Raw genomic sequence first — 20,581 nt, 5'->3', positions numbered from 1 at the left:
TACAAGCCCTTCTTACATACTCACCCGCACTAGGTTATTACATAACAGAGTGGTCCTCTGTACTCACCTTAATATTCTTCTTAAAGTAGATGCAACCTCTCACCTCACTTTTTCCCAAGGCCCCTCTCTCACCAGGGCGAGAGGTCTTTTTTCAACACCTTGGACTGTGAACGTGCACTTGCATTCTATCTAGACCGCACTGCACTCCATAGAAAATACACCCAGCTCTTTCCTTCTTTGTCAAAGACAAGCTGCGAGTTCCAGTGGGTACACAAACTCTCTCCAAATGACTAGCAGACTATCGAATTCTGCTATGAAAAAGCAGACCTTCTCCTCTAGAGGTGAATGAAGGCATATTCTGTAACGGACATGACAACCAGTTGTCAATATTTCCCAGACTGCGACTTGAGGCCTTTGGCCAACCTGTCTTGAAAAGTTTTCTTCCACTATAATCCCCCAACTCCTTCCATAACCACCTGCTGTGATTTCAGGCTGCCTCATCATTGCCAATAGCACCCCAATTATTGTGCCTCCGCACGAGTTGCTGCTATTGTCCTGTTGTAATACGAGTCAGCCTGTAGCTTGCTAATTATCCATATGTGAGGACTACCATACTGCTTGTCCTGTGATAAAGCAGAGTTGCTTACATGTAACAGGTGTTCTCACAGGACAGCAGGATGTTAGTCCTCACGAATCCCACCCGCCACCCCATGGAGTTAGGTCCATATACGGTTCTTATTTTATTTTTCACTCACACTTTTTGCTGCAAACAAGACTGAAGGGAGATCCCTGTGGACACAGGGATCATGGCATGCTGGGCATGCTCTGTGCACTCAGTGTGCCAGTGTCAGTCAAAGCTTTCTAGAAACTTTGACAGAAAAGTTTACCGTGATAGGGCTCTGGCCAGTGACGTCACCCATATGGGAGGACTAACATCCTGCTATCCTGTGAGGGCCACCAGCTTGCGCCCTAGATCTCCCATTTGTATAGTCCTTTCTGTCTCCAAACACAATGTTTGAATATCTTTACTGTCATACATGAGAGATGGTTCCAAACACAGTTGTCAGTTTTCTCCTTTCCTGGAACTTTCTGCTTTGACTGCCTTACCTGGGGTGAAATTGGTCTTCTACTTCTTCCCTCTGCACTGACAATCATCTCCAATGTTCCAGTCTTCATTGTTTACTTCTTGGAAAGCAGCAGGAGTCAAACCCAAAAAATAATTGAGCATGTTCAGTTTAGGATGCCTTCAGTAAGTATATTGCCAATGCATTTTTGGGTTCCCATGCACAAGAATAGCATGAACATTTGATATTTTTACCTCAAATATGCAGAATTGTTTTTGCTTTGTTGTTTAATTGATGTTTTAATGTTTTATTCAATGTTGGGTACTTGTCAGGTTCTTGTATCCTGGATTGGTCACTGTTGAAAACAGGAAGCTGAGCTTGATGGACCCTTGGTCTGACCTAGTATGGCAACTTATCTTCTTTTTAATGAGCCTGTTAAATTTTTTTTTGCAAGTCCACATTGAAATTGGTTTTGTGCAAGTGTTAGTGCATAGGATCCTATATGTGACACTAGGAAACCAGTATATTCAATTGAGATGGATAAATATCAGTATTCAGATAGGTGGGCGGGATATGAGAAATGGATAGTGGAATACACATGCTTGGGAATATGCCATTGTGAAAATGAAAGGATGGAAGAAAATAAATGGGCAGCAAGTAACTTATTCATATGAGAAGAGTATCTCCAAGACTTAGGCAGCAGCCATAAAGATAGTTCAGTAATTGCATTTATTATGCATTTTGCAATTGTATAATTCACATAAATAAGAGTATAGATTAATATAAGTAACAAATGCTGCCCATCCTTGTTTACACCTATGTCCTACCTATTCATCCAGTAGTTTTAAGAACCTAAACAGAAGATTAATCAACAGGCCAGAAAACGTCTTCATAGAGCAGTATTTCAACATAGCAAATTAGAAATTTAGATATGCTGATATGTTCCTCCCTCCTCAATGGGTATATATTATTGTTTTGTGGAGTTAGACACCATAGAAGATAAAAATAACATTTAAAAAAGTTTGCATCTGAGGTTCTGCTATATTACATTTGGGCTATTAAGTTGCTTCCCTGCTGATACAGAAAGCCACTGGTGTCTACTCCAGGAGCACTATACACTTACTGAGCCATGCACTAATATAGCCAGTTTCTGCTCTGCCATGTTGAAATGCCACTTTGAAATACTTATGTAAGTATGAATAATCATTATCCCAGGACAAGCAGGATGCTAGTCCTCACATATGGGTGACGTCACTGACGGAGCCCTATTGCGGGAAAAACTTCTGTCAAAGTTTCTAGAAACTTTTGACTGGCTGCCTGAGGCTACTGAGCATGCCCGGCATGCCATGATATTCCTTGCCACAGGGGTCTCATTTCAGTCCTTCTTTTTCCGCGCTGCACTCAGCATCGCAGAGACAGGAGCCCTGTGAGAATCTCTCACTAATTCTGACTGGAAAAGTCATATTTTTTCTCAAAATTCCCCATTGGGGTCTCACTAAATCTCATTCTTCACCGGACGGTGACAGAAAATAATAATTTTGAAAATTTCTTTTCTCAGGATTTCTCTTTCTCTCACCTCATCGACGGCTGTTGAACACAGACATGGCTTCAGGTTTCAAAAAGTGTCCAGCTTGCAACCGAACCATGTCTATTGCAGATCCTCACATAGAATGTGTAATCTGTTTTGGAGAGAAACATGAAATTACTTCATGTGAGAAGTGGATATTTGCATAATTTGCATATTATACCCCTATTTTAGTTACTTTGTCATTTAATAATTATCTTCAACTGTTACTTGAAAGGGCCCTGCCCAAAAGTTATTTGTTCGATGTAAACCGATACGATGTGTGAACGGCTATCGGTATAGAAGAGACGTTAAATAAATAAATAAATAAATAAAATAAATAAGTGTCAGGAAATGACCCCGAAGGGCAGAAAACTGAGACAGGAGAAAATGTTTCAGCTTTTTCAACTTAAATCACTGCCTTCACCATCAACCTCGACAAAGTCATCACCAACGGGGGTCACTAAGAAAATTCTCTTTAAAAAATGGAGAATAGAAGAATCTGGTGATGCTCCGTCACCAGTACCATCGACCAGGTCAGTGTTGGAATCGAGGCCTAAGCATAAGCACCGACGGCATCGATCCTCGTCGTCGTCGCTCCCTCCCCCAGAGGAACCGACTACGAAGCGGCTAAAGCCGTCCAATCCCCCGCTGACTTCCGCATCATCAGTTCCGGTGCCTCCTCCGTCGATATCGCCGTCGACATCGATTACCCAAGTTTTACCATCGGCACCAGACTTACTAAGTCTAATCAAACAGATGGTCACCGAAGCCTTTCAGGCACAGATACCAGCGTCATCGCCAATGCTGACTCTTCAGTCGATGCCGGTGGAAGCACCGATACCGGCCATTACGCCGATGTTGGCCACCGCGCCGATGCCGGTGCCAACAGATACGTCGATGCCGGAAACTCTGCCAGCACCGTCGATGTCGATGGCTACAACGATTCCATCGATGCAATCTTCGATGCCAAAGGCACCGATGTTTACGGAGATGCTACCTTCGATTCCTTCATCATATCTCCAAGTTCCATCGACTAAAGTGGCCACAATTTCATCGATGCCCTCGGTTCCAGACCAATTGTCGACGTTTTCTTTTCTTCAAACATCGACTTTGGCTCCTTGTCTGCCCTACAACCAAAATTGGTTTACAGGACGGCACCTACTTCATACCCTTCTCAAAGGGCATCCACAACAAGACTCAAGGCATCCATGAAAATGAAATATACGATGCCAAAGCATCCATCTGCCTCTTCTGATACTTTAGGTGCACAGTCGCATCTACACGACATCCTAACCAAAAGGTATGAAGACCTATTAGCTTCCTTACCTGCTAATCCAGTGCAGGAGGAGCAAGATGATATTTTCTCTGATCATACTCAGCCTGGACCCTCAGGTGTTTCTCAGCTTCCTAAGCCTACACCTATTCAACAACCATCTGCATATGATTCTTGGTCAGATACTTCATCAGAGTTCTCATCGGAGGAATTCATGTCTGACCCCCTCGCCGCCTCAAGCTAAGAAACAATCCCCGCCAGAGGATTTTTCATTTTCTACCTTCATCCAAGAAATGGCAGATTCTATACCATTCAAACTGCAGACAGATAGCGTTGACAGACAACAAACTCTAGAAATACTCCAGTTTGATCCTCCCAAACATACTCTCTGCTGCAGTTACAACTCTGCTGCAGTTACAACTCTGCTGCAGTTACAACTCTGCTGCAGTTACAACAACGCATCTGGGAACATCCATGCACTGTTCTTGCAGTGAACAAAAGAATAGATGCTACATACCTAGTGCAGTCTGCACCAGGCTACCAAAAACCTCAGCTGCCCCACCATTCGGTAGTTGTAGAATCTGCACAGAAGTGTTCCAGGCGATCTCGGACCCATTCCTCTATTCGTTCCGGGAAGGACAATCGATTCCTCGATCAAATGGGTCGAAAAATCTATCAGGGAGCCATGCTTTCTTCTAGGATTTCAGCATACCATCTCTATATGACACAACACGAGAGAAACCTCTGGAAGCAAATAGAAGAGTTCATACCATCCCTACCTGCACAGTACCAAGAAGCAGCGCAGAATATTATTACCAAAGGTTTAGATACCGGCAAAGACGAGGTGAGAGCTGCTTATGATGCCTAAGAAACGGCCTCAAGAATTGCTGCTTCTGGAGTTACTGCTCGGAGGTGGGCTTGGCTCAAAGCATCTGACTTACAGCCAGAGGTGCAAGACAAACTTGTTGAACTCCCTTGCCTGGGTGATAATCTCTTTGGCACTAAAGTGCAGGATGCAGTATCCCAACTACGCGAGCATACGGAGACTCTGAGGCAATTATCCTCTCTTCCGCATGATACACATGCTACTCGCAGACCTCCTAGACGGGACACCAGATGTCCATTTTATCGACAAAGGAGATATTATCCTCCATCATCCAGGCCAAGGCCTCCGAGGTCTCAACAGCGACTACAACAGAGGCACCAAAGAACACCCAAACCTCAACCTCCTTCCCAAACTGGACCTGCAACTGGATTTTGAGGTCACATCCAGAGAGCAAAGCCTCTATTCCAATCCCTATACCACACTACCCGTGGGAGGAAGACTGTCCAATTTTTACAGCACTTGGACATCCATAACATCAGACCAATGGGTCCTCTCAACAGAGGTTATCAACTCAATTTCACAACCATTCCTCCAGATTGTCCACCTCGTCATTCCCATCTCAGCAAAGCTCATTTGTTTCACTTCCAAATGGAATTATCCACCCTTCCGAAAGAGAGGGCTATAGAACCGGTGCCCCGGTCTCAGCAGGGCAGAGGATTCTACTCCCGTTACTTCCTCATTCCAAAGAAAACCGGAGGCCTACGACCCATCCTAGATCTCAGGAATCTCAACAAATTTCTAAAAAAAGAAAAGCTCAGGATGGTTTCTCTAGGTACCATGCTACCACTTCTACAAAAAGGGGATTGGCTTTGCTCTCTGGATCTTCAAGACACTTAAGCTCACATTCCAATATTTCCTCCTCATCGCAAGTATCTGCGCTTCCTGGTGGGCCATCAACATTTCCAATACAGAGTTCTGCCATTCGGACTAGCCTCTGCACCCAGAGTGTTCACAAAATGTCTGGCAGTAATAGCAGGACACCTGCACAAGGAAAGTGTCCATGTATTTCCATATCTAGACGACTGGCTCATCAGAAGTCAATCTCAACAAGGAGCTCTAACTTCTCTCAATCGAACGATTGCTCTCCTTCACTCCACGGGATTTCTCATCAACTATCAAAAATCCCACCTAACACCGTCGCACCTACTTCAATTCATAGGTGCAGACTTAGACACTACCCTATCAAAAGCCTTCCTACCACAACATCGTGCAAACACACTTTCCCTCCTGGCGAAGGACATATGCTGTACACAACTAGCGTCAGCTCATCAATTTCTAACCCTACTAAGCCACATGGCCTCTACTGTCCATGTCACTCCTCTGGCAAGGCTGGCCATGAGAGTAACTCAATGGACTTTACGATCGCAATGGATCCAAGCCATTCAACCACTGCATTCTTCAATTTAAGTAACCCACCAGCTACGTTCATCTCTACTATGGTGGGTGAACGAGGACAGTTTGCGCAAGGGCCTACCTTTCCAGCAACCAGTCCCACAAATAACTTTAACTACAGATGCATCCACCTTGGGCTGGGGAGCTCACATACACGATCTCCAGACCCAAGGAACTTGGACAACACTCGAAGCCACATTTCAAATAAACTTCCTGGAACTTAGAGCTATACGTTATGCGCTATATGTGTTCAAGGACTACCTCTCACACAAGACTGTTCTCGTACAAACAGACAACACAGTAGCCATGTGGTATATCAACAAACAGGGAGGTACGGGCTCGTATCTCCTCTGTCAAGAAGCTGTACAGATCTGGGGTTGGGCCCTGAACCACTCAATGTTTCCTCGAGCCACTTATCTGCCAGGCATACACAATGTAGTGGCGGACCGACTCAGTCGTCAGTTCCAACCACACGAATGGTCCCTGGATCCCTCAGTAGCGACCAGGATATTTCGCCGTTGGGGACAACCAACAATAGACCTCTTTGCATCACATCTGAATCACAAAGTGGACGATTTCTGTTTTCTACACAAACAGAAAAACGAGCCAGCCAGGGACGCATTTGCTCGCCCTTGGAACTCAGGCCTACTATACGCGTATCCTCCGATACCGCTAATAACCAAGACTCTGGTAAAGCTACAACAGGACAAGGGGTCCATGATACTCATAGCCCCATATTGGCCTCTACAAGTCTGGTTTCCCACACTTCTAGACCTCTGTCAGGGATCCCATTCGCCTGGGAGTAACTCCCACTCTCATAACTCAGGATCAGGGTCGGTTGCGCCATTCCGACCTTCAGTCCCTATCCCTGACAGCATGGATGTTGAAAACTTGATTTTACAACCACTCAATCTTTCAAACAATGTCTCTCAAGTGCTTCTGGCTTCACATAAACCTTCCACACGAAAGAACTATTCTTCTAAATGGAAAAGATTTACTATGTGGTGCAGACAAATGAAGATAGACCCTTTCACCTGCCCCACAACCTCTCTCTTAGACTACTTATACCTACTTTCAGACTCTGGTCTCCAGACGTCATCTATAAGAGTACATTTAAGTGCAATCTCAGCTTACCATAACAAGGTTGGAGATGCATCCATATCCACACAACCTCTCGTCAGCAGGTTTATGAGAGGTTTAACTCATCTTAAACCACCAATTCAACCACCAGTCACAGAATGGGATCTGAATTTGGTACTAACAAGACTCATGCGTTCTCCTTTCGAACCCATAGATTCTTGTGATTTAAAATTCCTCACATGGAAGACTATCTTCCTCATAGCTATTACTTCAGCTAGGATGGTTAGTGAGTTACAAGCACTTGTCACGTACGAACCCTACACAAAATTCCTGCATGATAGAGTGGTTCTCCGTACGCATCCAAAATTCCTTCCTAAAGTAGTTACGGAATTCCACTTGAACCAATCCATAGTTTTACCCACATTTTTTCCAAAGCCTAATTCTCACCAAGGAGAAACAGCCTTACATACCTTGGACTGTAATCGTGCTCTATCATTTTATTTAAACCGCACTGCAGTCCACAGGAAATCCAATCAACTCTTTGTTTCTTATGATCCAAACAAACCTGGTAAAGCAGTGGGTAAACATACTCTATCCAATTGGCTAGCAGATTGCATACAGTTTTGCTACGAAAAAGCAGGCCTTCCTCTCCAAGGGCGAGTAAAGGCACACTCAGTAAGAGCAATGTCAACCTCAGTAGCACACTATCGTTCAGTGCCAATCATTGACATTTGTAAAGCAGCAACATGGAGTTCTCTTCACACCTTTGCAGCTCATTACTGTTTGGACAAACAAGGACGACAAGATTCAGCCTATGGACAATCTGTCTTAAAAAAAACTTGTTTCCTGTTTAAACCCAACTCCTTCTACAACCAACCTGCTTTAATCTTCGGCTGACTCATTTCAACAACAATACTCCACTGTTGTCTCAATACAAAATGACTCAGCCTCTAGCTTGCTAATCACCCATATGTGAGGACTAGCATCCTGCTTGTCCTGGGATAAAGCAAAATTGCTTACCTTGTAATAGGTGTTATCCCAGGACAGCAGGATGTAGTCTTCACGAAACCCACCCGCCACCCTGCGGAGTTGGGACACACATTTTTCTTATTTATTTATTTTTGCTAAAGCTTATTGCTATATAAGAGACTGAAGTGAGACCCCTGTGGCAAGGAATATCATGGCATGCCAGGCATGCTCAGTAGCCTCAGGCAGCCAGTCAAGTTTCTAGAAACTTTAACAGAAGTTTTTCCCGCAATAGGGCTCCGTCAGTGACGTCACCCATATGTGAGGACTACATCCTGCTGCCCTGGGATAACACCAATTACAAGGTAAGCAATTTTGCTTTTTCTAATGTTATCGTAAAGCAGGAATATTACAGATCTCGGTTCTGTGAATATAGTTAACCATAAAAGGTCAGATTTTTTTTTTTTTTCAAAGCCAATCACCCAATTTTATCTGCATAAATGGCTGTTAGAAAATGGCTCAGGGCGCATAAAAGCAGGCACATAACCCAGTTCCACATGTACTGAGTGTTGCATAACCATGGCCTCCCTCATTGCAGTAGCAACCACAAATCTGAGAGAAATATGCAATATACCATATTAATCAGTATTCAAAACAGAATTAAATGACATAATTAAAAGTTGGTGTGCCCACTGTAGCCTTTAAAACGAGCGGGGTAACAGCTTTTTTTCTGCTTGTTCCCGGAATTTTCAATAATTTTTGGGTTTGAGACAATTTTGGTGGTCAACTCTCACCAAATTCCACAAAACACTTACCGTATTTTTCGCTCCATAAGACGCACCTAGGATTCAGAGGGGGAAAATTAAAAAAAAAAAAATGGTGTGTTAAACCTGCTCTGTTCCTGGGCGACTGTGCGTCTTATGGAGCAAATTAGGGGAGTGCATAACATTTTTTTGTCCCCATTTCATTTTCGGGTCTGGGGAGGACCATTTCGGTCCACTCACCAGATCAGAAAACTTTTATCATTCTCTTTCTGTGGGAACCCTCCCCCCCCAAACCCCCCCCCCCCATCCCAACCCTTTAAATTTAATTAACTCCATCCCCCCACCCTCTTGACCCCCCCCCCCCAAGACTTGCCAAAAGTCCCTGGTGGTCCAGCGGGGGTCTGGGAGCGATCTCCTGCACTTGGGCCGTCGGCTGCCAGTAATCAAAATGGTGCCGATGGCCTTTTGCCCTTACTATGACACAGGGGCCACCAGGGACTTTTGGCAGGTCTTGGGGGGGGGGGTCAGGAGGGTCGGGGGTTGTAGATAGCAGCACAATTTTGGATGAATTTGTGTTTATGCAGATATTTTCAAAGTAAACTTATACACATGAGATCCTTTTGAAAATGTGGGATAAATTTGCATGTAACTAGTACACACAGAATTTAACCCTACCTGCACAGTTATAAAGTTACCTTCCCTAATGTCAATAAACAATGGGGCAGATTTTAAAATGTACACCCAATTTTATAACATGCGCGCGCAGCCGCGCGCATGTTATACCATCAGGGGTAGACGTGTGCAAGGGGGTGCACACTAGTGCACCTTGCGAGCCGAGCCCTCGGGGAAACCAGTTGGCTTTCTTCGTCCCCCCCCCACACCTTCCCTTACCTGTCCCATCCCCCAGCCCGGAAAAAAAAACCCCGTACCTTTGTTTTGGAAGTTATGCCTCTTGCGTAACCCTTTGAAAATCTGCCCCAATGTGTTTTTGCTTACTCTAAATCAGAGAAGGAAAAATGCCAGTTTGGTAAAATTTTGATTACCTCTAACAGCATATCTTTGCTTTGTAGGTTCTCATGAGACAAGGATATGATGCAGCTTGTGATATATGGAGCTTGGGTGTCCTCTTATATACGATGCTAGCTGGGTAAAATATGTTTTTCATATTCATCATGTAACATCTGTGTGTTTTTAGTTCATTAGCTCTTGAAAGTTATTCAGATCTAAGTTATATAATGGACCATTCTTAGATGCATGATTAGTCTCACTGTACAGGATGGTATTTTTTATTTTTGTCTTTGGACAAAATACTATTTTGGTTATAGGAGAAAATAAAAAGAATAGCCATTTTACAGTTTTAGCATACTGTAATACCATTCTGTAACATGCCTGGTTAAGAAGGTGAACAATAAACAATAGTACTTAATTTTGTCTGAATTTAATGAGGCTTAGTTAACTTCTTCCTGTCTGGCTAAATAATCCAGCCAATTTAATCATTCTTCTGTTTCTCAGAAACAGAAGAAATATAATAATTATTTTGGCATTTCTATAATATCTAGCTTCAATATATCCTTTATGTAGAAAGCTTACAATCTGAATAGCTGAAGTCTTATCAAGTACTAGTGGCAGAAGCAGGATTTAAACCTGGATCTCCTGATTCCCAGTCCATTCTTCTAAACAGTAAGGCACCCCTTCTGGTTTAGGATTAATTTTAGAGGTTACAAATTTAAATAGGGTCTCCAGCATTCTTGTTAAATTTTTCCTATGGTAGCCATACCATTTCTTTTTAAAATATGAATTGAATTGTCTTGGTTAAACAGTAAATATAAGCTGTGAAGTCTAGACATTAGAATTTACTGGGCTAAAATTTAAAAAATACAAGTGTAGCAGCTTGAGATTTTAGTAGGACCGAACAGAAAAAGGAAAATAATCTAAAATGACAAAATTTGGAGAGAGAAACCAAAGGAAGAAACCCAGGAAATGTTATGGGTGAGGATGATATTTTGAAACTCTCTCAAAACTATTGCTGCTTAAGCCATTGCAAAATGTATGATAATTTAGAGAGGAGTGACTCCCAAAAGTCATAGGTATCCAATACACAGGAAATATCTTGCTAGGATGTTTTTGTTTTGCAGTGACTGCTATACAAGAAGAATGTTGTGTAGCAGTGAGTTAAAATTCTGCAGCAGATTTAAACTAACAAAATATTTGTTTCAAGCCTTTATGTGCATCTGCCATTGTTCCTTTTTATCTATCTAAACTGTCTTCATCTCTGCCCTTTTCATTATTTTTTTCATTCATTTTTAATCTTCCAATTCCTGTTTTTGCTATTTTTATTCTTTATAATTACCCCCGACAAATAGGCATGAATCAGCCATAATGCATGGTTGATGTCATTTGGCACCAATATAGACCCAGCTCTTAGCCCTTCATCCTTTATCTGAGCTACCTTATAGTCATGTTTCCAGTCTTTCTGTTGGCCTTGTTTTTCCTTGGCCTAGTTTTATCTTCCATGTTGCATCTTTTTCTCATGCCACTTTGTCAGCAGCCCTGCAACAGAGCTTTTCAGTTCTAAAGAAATAGATGTATTTATTTATTTAACAAGTTTTCTATACCATCATTCAGTTATACCATCACAACGGTTTACATAATTAAGAAAATCAATACATAGTTATAGTAAAATATAGGATAATTAAGAAATTAAGATACAAAATTTTTAAGCATATCATGTAAAATAATGAAAATAAAGGTCATAATAAAATATAAAACAAGTAAAATAGAGATAAAAACAACATAAAACAAGATAAAAGAAATAAGAGTTTACAGACAGGTCTCAAACAGCTCAATTATAAGCTCTGCTAAACAGCCAGGTTTTCAAGTTTCTTTTAAAAACCTTAAAATCAGATTGCATTCTTAATTTGAAGGGTAGCTCGATCCACAGTTTCGGACCTGTTAGTGAAATGGCTCTCTCTCGCACTTGACTTAACCTTGCCGAGCTTACAGATGGGATAGGAGGCCCTTATTTGCTGATCTAAGATTTCTCTGTGGGGTATAGTCGTATGGCAGCTTTTAGCCAGTCATTTTGGTCTCTATATATTACTTTGTGTAACATGCACAATACTTTAAATTGAATACGTGATTCAGTCGGGAGCCAATGGAGGGCAATAAAGATAGGAGTTATGTGCTCTCTTTTTTTTAACCCCTAATAGTATTCTTGCTGTGACATTTTGTAGAAGCTGTAGTGGCCGGATAGTTAGATGCAGGTAGACCAAGTAATAACGCATTGCAATAGTCAGTGCTAGAGAAAATTAATGATTGAAGAACTGTTCTGAAATCATTTTGTAGTAAAAGTGGTTTTAGTCTCCTTAATGTCATTAACTTTGCGCATCCTTCTCTTACTTTATTTGAAATGTGTTTTTTAAGGCTTAATTTGGGGTCAATTATACCTAAGTCTCGTGCCTTGTCTGCAAATTTAATCATTGAGTTGTCGTGGAGTACTAATGGTGAATGACTTATTATTGTAGATGTTCTTTCTAATAATTTGAAGATTTGCACAATGTCATGGCTAAATTTATTGGGCATAATAAACATGCTAGAATCAAGCTTAATCATCTGTGGATTCCCAAAACTCAGTGAGGTATGGCTCTCCTGCATTTGAAAATATATTACTGGTCATTGCGTCTGATGTGCTTTAAGGGGTGACTTGGACATTGCAATAAATCGTGGTTTTCAGTTGAATAGTTGCCGACCTGCCTAAAGAAAGACCGAAGGCTCCTGTGATTTTTTTTCCTTCTCTCCCTCTTCCTCCTGTAGTATCTCCCTGTTTTTACCTGCTTGACCGGTTTTTCTGCTTTTTAGATGTCCTGTGGTATGCACTGTTGGCTAAGAGCCTGAAGCTACCACGCTTTTCATGCACTTTCTAACCCACCATGGAGCCAGGTTTAGAATCCATCAGAGGTCAAGAGTTGCATGAGGTGCAGGATGAGATGCCCAGAAGAACACCAGAGCAACATGAGGGATCCTCCAATGCTGTCTCAGCACCAAAGAAGCCAGTGCTGTTGGCGTTGACCTCTGCCAGAGCAGGCCCATAATTGACATTGAGATAAGAAGTCTTCCGTGCACAGATGCCATCGTTGTTCATGGTGCAGACAATCCACTTGACACCGAGCTATTTATTCCGTACAGATCTGCTGCTCAGCAGATCTGTATGGAAGAGTAATCACAATGCCCATCTCCAAGCGACCTATCAAGAATCCAGAATTTGTCAATTGAGTTTCTCAGCAGAGTGCTGTGATCACATGAGTAGCTCTTGGATCAAGGGGTCGCTAGTAATGTGATAACTTACTGGTAAATTCCAGCAATGATCTGTTCATCTCAGTAGTCAACAGGAAGGTCAAGACGTTCTGCTCCATGCATTCCAGCAGCTGCAGATAAGCTTCCATTGCTTTTGTGCTAGACTGGTGCACCAGTTTATTCTGTGCATGTCTGCCAATTCTTCTCATTGCCAGGATTGTCCAGAAGGATTTTCAGGACAAGTTGAGCGTCCAGATCTCATCTGTCTATCAGTTCAATCTCAGATTCCATTGGGGGTATCTCCGACAGATCTTGCAGGGAGGGACAGCAAGCTCTGCCATCCAAACCTGCTATTGCTAGCCCTCATGGCATGGATGTTGAACATACAGTAGTCGTCTCCTTGTTTCTTCCGAAGGAGATTGAGGAATTACTGATTTCAGCTAGAAAGACTTCAACCAGAAAGTCATACTGTTTCAAATGGAAGAAGTTTTTAACATGGTATGGAACCTGCTAACTGTATGCTTTCTCCTGTTCCCTATGGGACTTGCTTCAGTAGGTATTCTTCCTCAGGCCTAAGCACCTCTTTAATAAAGATTCAACTTGGCATCATTGAGGTGTATTACCAACAGGTGAAAGGAGCTTCAGTCTGTATTCATCCTTGGAATACTACAAATCATTCATGAACTTCAATTTTAAATGCTCTAGTCAGCAAACCTAAATAACTTGGGACCTTATTGTAGTTCTGGCTTAACTCATGAAACCTCCTTTCAAATCTCTCAAGACAGTGAAATTAAAGTTCCTCACCTAGAAAGTGTTCTCTTGTTGCCGTCATGTCAGCAAAGAGAGTGAATGAATTATAGACTGGTTTCATATTCACTGTGCCTGAAGTTTTTCATGAGTGATGTTCTGCATACTCACCCTAAATTCCTACCAAAAGTGATGTCGGCTTTTTACCTTAACCAAGCTATCATGCTGCCCTCTTTCTTTCCAAACTGCTGGCGCATAAAAGAAAACTGGCTTTTCACTCTTTGGACTGTAAGAGAGCCGTGGTGTATTACCTAAAGAGGACTGAACCTCACTGTCCATCTTCTCAACTGTTTGTGTCCTTTCATCTCAATAGATTGGAAAGAGTAGCTGCCAAACAAACTGTCTAATTGGCTAGTGGATTGTATAGCTCCTTGTTTTTTTTGCTGGCTGGCTTACAGATTCCGAAGTCTGTCAAGACTCATCATAGCGACTTTAGTGGTTCATCGCCAGGCCACATCCATTAAATTCATATGTCAAGCTGTTACTTGCTTGTCTGTTAGCGCCTTCACGTCCCACTACTGTCTGGACAACTTGTCATAGAGAGTCAGTAATTTTAGACATTCAATTCTGGGCAACCTATTTATCCAGTAGTCCAGTTTACACCTGGTGGGGTCAGGTTGTCTAGTTGCTCTTCAGTGCAACTCTGTTTGGGGCTCCCCCATGTGTTATGGTTGATTTATGCCTTATGGCTGATTTATGTTGTCAGTGAAAGCAAGTTTTCTTACCTGTAAATGGGGTTCTCTGTAGAGAGCAGGATGAATCAGCCATACTCGATACCCACCTGCTTCCCTGGAGCATTGACCACCTCGTTAAAGCTTAAGCTATGGAAGAGACTGAGGAGCTCACGAGGCAGCATGCATGCATAGGAACTCTGGCACATGCTCAGATTTACTAAGCTCTGAAAGCTGGGTTTGTCTCGGCACCGTTAGATATTACTCCACATTATGGCTTATCCTTCCTGCTGTCTATGGAGAAACCTGTTTACAGATCAGCAAATTTGCTTTCTGTGCTTTGTCCTTTTCTCCTTCTGACTTTTTTTGCCTTTCTTTTCAGTCTCTCATGACTTTTTTGCTCCACCCCATTTTTTGAACCACTGTCTTTAATTCCCCTCTTCCAGGGACTTCTCTGCCTCATTTTGCTGTTATTTTCCTGTCATTAAATGATGACAGGAGAACAGATGTTACATAGCAAATAGAAATCTGATTTTTGAATCACAAAAAATGAAGTTTGATTCTCTTTTTGCAATGTAATCCTAGAAAGTTGATCTCTCCTAAACCGTGTATTTTTCTGTATGTATTTTTATTTTTACTAGCTATACTCCTTTTGCTAATGGACCCAATGATACTCCCGAAGAAATCCTGCTCCGAATAGGCAGTGGAAACTTTTCTTTGAGTGGCGGGAACTGGGACACTGTTTCAGATGCAGCAAAGGTGTAAATATGTTTTCTCACCGTTCAATTTTATGTGTAAAGTACCCTTCATGTCACTTTTTTTAAAAAAAAGTATATTCTGCTTTTTCTGGCACTTCAAAGCAAATTACTTTCAGGTACTGTAGGTATTTGTATATGTATTAACTCTATCAATATTTAGTATACAGCTACACTTTCACGTGTGCCAATCAACCTCTCCGGGGTGCCCGATTTAATATTTAAATCAGCTGCTGTGGTAAAAAGGAGGCACTAGGGGAAATTGTGTGCCCCTAGCGCTTCCACGGCAGCAGGCACTCAGGAGAGGTGGCTGTCAGCGGATTAGGAAAATGGATGCTCAATTTTGAGCGTCGGTTTTCCTAACCTGTGCACAGCCACAGGTTTAGAAACTGCACGCTCGTTAATTGAGGGTCCCTTTTCCTAACCTGACCACGGCAACTTCTTTTTCAAATTTTTAAAGGTTCTCCTTTTTGCTCCTCCGACTTAATATCGCCACGATATTAAGTCAGAGGAAGTATAGAAAAGCAGAATTTTCTACTTCACTGAACACTTTTTGGGTTGCTCAAAAATGAATGCTTGCTTCCGATAAGCGTTAATATCTGAGGGTAAAAATGTGCATGTCAGGCGCACTTTTTTTTTGCATTGGGGAAGAATAGCTAATAGCCTCATCAACATGCATTTTATGTGATCAGCACTATTAGCTTTGTGGGGGGTTGGACACACTAATCCCCTTATAAGGGGTTCTGGACGCGCGTCCAACCACAGGTTAACCAGTGCGCTCAGCTGAGTGCACTGTATTGCATCGGCGTGATTATTTGTTTAGTTTTGTATTGTGACTGAACAGTATGTTTACAGGCTATTATCAGCACAAGAAACAAGTTCAAATAGTGAATAATTTGTAGAAATATATATATAATTTATACACATTCCATTTTAATGATGCTTTTGACTTCAATCTTTCTGCAGCTAAGGTTTCAGACTTTAGTTCTAAGAAGGTATAAAGACTGAACAAAAACCAGATAGTATGTGCATTAGACCCCTTCCAATCTCTTCCTAAAATGTGTTTATACAGATTATTGTGATATTTCTGTATAGCACAAATAGTTTGAATAAAATATAAAAATGGGACATAGATCATTTTGCATAAAGTCAAAGTTTCTGAAATATAAACAAAAAGGTAGTTGTAGTAATTTGTCAGCAATGTAAATATAAGTACACTGCAAATACTGTTATTGCCCAATGAAAAAAAACATTTCTGAATTGTTTAGTCCTGATAATATCACTATTTATTGTTTCCTTTCTCTTTAAATAAACATTGTGCAGTGCCTCCCAAGCAGTTTGTTTTTTGAGGGAAACTTTCAAAACCATTTAGATGGGTAAATTGGATGTGTGAAAATTGTGCTCTCTTAATGTGGCATTACACAAAAGATTCTGCAGACCTTGCATCAAGGCATAGAGTTTAAAAAAATGCCATATGCATCTGTTTAAAGCAAAGTAGTGGATGAGCAGAATTATTTATATCCTATAAAACAAAACGGAAGTCAGTCAAGCGTTAGCCACAGGTGAGAAAAAAAGGAATAGTCTTGTTCCTTTTTTTTCTCGTTTATATCCTATACACTTTTGGTTTTAAGGTCTCTATGAATTTTGCATTTCAAAAGCAGCCCATCGATAAAACTGCTGCTTTGGATAATCAGTGTTATGGAGGCCAGTATTCAGCAGGCAGGTTAATGGAATGAATATCCCTGTTTAAAGTTATCCAGCTATTTATTTGGTTTTATATACCGATGTTCTGGATCAATCACATCAGTTTACACACAGGATAAAATATTACAAAATTTAAATACGGCATAAAATACATCAATGAGAATACACCTTTGACAGATAACATTAAATATTATGTTGTCATAATCTGCCCAAAACAGAATTTGGTAAATGGATAGAAAAGAAATTTATATAAATAAATAAATAAATGAATAAATGTAACCGGCCAGCTTTTGAATATGGTTGGTTAGGTTTAAAGTTATCCAGTCTTATGTTGCTCGATAATGTCCTACTTAACAGATACAGTGGCTTCAAAAGTATTTGACCACCTAAAAAGTCAGTTGATTTGTGTGGATTACAAATATCACTTACCCAGATTGTGCCAGACAGTATGTTTGTTACTTACCAGTATGCTCTTAAAGTAAAATTTCAAAGTCACAATTCATTATTTCTCTGCGTTTTTTGTAAAATAAAATTAAAAACTGAAAAATGCTGCTTGCATAAGCTTTCAACACCTTCAGACTAGTACTTGGTAGAACCACCATTTGCTGCAATAACAGCTTTAAGTCTGTTGGGATAAGTTTCTACCAACTTTCCACACTGTTTGGAAGTGATTTTTTTTTTTCCCATTCTTCCTGGCAGATTTGTTCCAGGTTGTTCAGGTTGGTTGGATGATGCTTATAGACTGCAGTTTTCCAATAGTGCCACAGATTTCAGTTGAATTGAGATCTGCACTATGAATGGGCCATTGTAGAACATTCATCATTTTGTTGTTCAACCACTCCTGTGTTGCTTTGGCCTTGTGCTTGGGATCAAGTTTGTTTTTAGCAGACTGAAGCAGGTTGTCTTGCAGCATCTCCCTATATGTTGCACCATCCATCCATCCTTCAATTTTAACAAGGTGCCCAGTCCCTGCTGAGAGAGAGAATCCCCACAATATGATGCTGCCACCCCTAAACTTTACTATTGGGATTGCGTTTGAGGAGGGATGGGCAGTGTTAGGTTTGCACGACTCATAGTGTTTTAAATTTTGGCCAAAAAGCTCCATTTCCTAGCGTGTAGCAGATGGACTCAGAACCAATGGGTATAGTGTACTCCTGATAACAGTTGGAGACGGATCAGATTTCAATCTGATGTCAGCACTAGTACATATACCCCTGCAGGAAGTGCAGCTCTTCAGAATTTTCCGTCTCCATAGCAGTTCGGGACTCTATGCACGCTAGCAAAGTGTTAGAGTACATTTACAAAGAAAACCCAAAACAAGAAATCTTGCCTCTACAGATGAGCCCCGCTCTCCTGCGGTGATGCCCATTGGGTCCCTCCCCCAGTTGAGAATTCCCGAGGTGATTTCCGCGATCCCTCGGAGGTAAGCCTCGGTCCGGCGGCCGACCCTTGGCAGGGACCTAGCCCCCGACATTGGGTGAGACTGAGAGGCAGCGGGTGCCACTTCGAGCGCGGCGGTGAAGGTATTTTCCCTCTCCCCCTGCAGCTGGAGACCGCCTGGAACGAGACCGGGAAGCGCCGAGACAAGGTAAGGTAGAAATCTATTTAAAAGTCTCTGGTCTCCGAAGCTCGAGGAGTTGCACAGGTCGCCAGCTGGGACCAGTGCCACCGGGTTGATCTGCCCTAGCAGGGCTAGACCCCGGTCAGATCCGAGGGTTCTCCCACATGGAGACCCTCCAAGGTGGTTGCCATATTATCCGCATGGTCGCTGTCACCATTTTAATCTGTTCGCCGCCCTGTCCGCCGTTCCGACGCGTGCGCACAGAGGCAAGCCGTGTGCACAAATACCTTGTGCGCACAACATCGCATGCCCAAGTACCATGCGCGCAAGCGACACGCACAGCCACGCACTTACTGTGCTGGGTGCTTACCTTCAATCTGGGCGCACAACAGCGCGCACACCTCCCTGAGCGCATACCAATCCTACGCGCACAACTTCGACGCACCCGAGAGCATAACTGTATTTTACGTGCACAAAGCCATGGCATCACTGGAAAAGAAGCTCAAGGCTCAGGGTCTCTGCCCAGCATGCCACATTACAGCTGCACAGCATGAGGAGGCCACCGCCCTGTATATACAGTGCGAAGAGGCCCTGGGGGATCCAGCCCATGGCCCTCCCCAGCCGGTGCCGGGTTCCAGCTCCTCAATCAGTACGCCGGACCTAGCGTCTCCCAGCAGGACCCTCCCTCAAACGGGGCTCCCCAGGGACACAGTGCCTCTTAATTTAGACCCAGCATCTATCTCCTGGGTGGAATTCTTCAAAGACCTGCATACCTTCGTCCACATGCAACCGGAGCCTCTGATAATATGGCCACAACCTCCACCAGAGGACCTTACTTCCCTGGGCATAGAGGGTCCCGGGATGTTGATTCCACCGCCCAGAAGCCCCACCTTCGGATTCACGGACAACTCAGATGAGGAATCAGAACCCCTGGAGGAAGGGGAACTCCCTCTTGGGACAGAGCCCCACTGAACCATGAGGCGCTTCTTCACCAAGGACGAGCTTCCAGACCTGGTCACACACAGCTTGAAAGAGCTGGCTATGCCGGGCGCAAGTGCCTTGGGGGGAACCTAAGATGAATCCCCTACTAGAGGGACTCCGTCAGACCTCCCGTCATTTCCCACTATTGCAAGCCTTCCAGCAATTAATTGACCTGGAATGGGATGCCCCAGAGACTACATTCAAAGGGGGGCGTGCTCTGGCAGCCATTACCCTCTGGACCCAGCTGCCAAAGACCTGGCATGTCCGAAAATGGATGCCATGGTCTGCGCGGTTTCGAAGCGCACGACTATCTCAGTGGAGAGAGGAGCAGCACTCAAATATGCTCAAGACAGACGTCTGGAATCCATCCTCAAACAGTCCTTTGATGTCTCCACTATGTCTTTACAGATCGCGGCCTGCTGTGCCGTGGTGACATGCGCCTGCTTATCACAGACCAGGAACAACACTCCTGGGGAAGCCCTGGAACCAGCAGTATCATTCCTTATGGATGCCGCTTCTGATCTGGTGTGCACCGCAGCTAGAGGAGTGTCATCAGCCGAGGCAGCTAGAAGACAACTCTGGTTCCGAAGCTGGTCAGCCGATGCATCTTCCAAAACGAGACTCACAAGGATGCCCTTCAAGGGAACCCTCCTATTCGGAAGCAAGCTAGAGAAACTAGCCAACAAATGGGGCGAATCCCCACTGCCGCGGCTACCGGAGGACAGGAATTAAGAGAAACCAGCGACCTTCCCCCGGACTTCCAGGGGCAGAGAATCACAGCACTTCAACCCATACAGAAGCACATATCAAGCGGCTC

At 43.0% G+C, this 20,581-nt stretch overlaps 1 protein-coding gene across 8 annotated transcripts in view; it reads left to right on the top strand.

Annotated features, from left to right (window-relative positions):
- RPS6KA6 (ribosomal protein S6 kinase A6) overlaps nt 1-20,581 on the top strand; it is a 353,752-nt gene that overhangs the window by 311,522 nt on the left and 21,649 nt on the right. For all 8 annotated transcript variants that reach the window (XM_029606558.1, XM_029606562.1, XM_029606561.1 and 5 more), the window contains 2 exons: nt 10,063-10,139; nt 15,405-15,522. In XM_029606558.1, coding sequence (XP_029462418.1) covers nt 10,063-10,139; nt 15,405-15,522 — 195 coding nt within the window. The remainder of the gene's footprint in view (nt 1-10,062; nt 10,140-15,404; nt 15,523-20,581) is intronic.

Source organism: Rhinatrema bivittatum, chromosome 6 (assembly GCF_901001135.1).
Source record: "Rhinatrema bivittatum chromosome 6, aRhiBiv1.1, whole genome shotgun sequence".
NCBI classification, from domain to species: domain Eukaryota; kingdom Metazoa; phylum Chordata; class Amphibia; order Gymnophiona; family Rhinatrematidae; genus Rhinatrema; species Rhinatrema bivittatum.
Note: the sequence above shows the minus strand (reverse complement) of the source record. Positions and strands in the feature narration are given on the sequence as shown.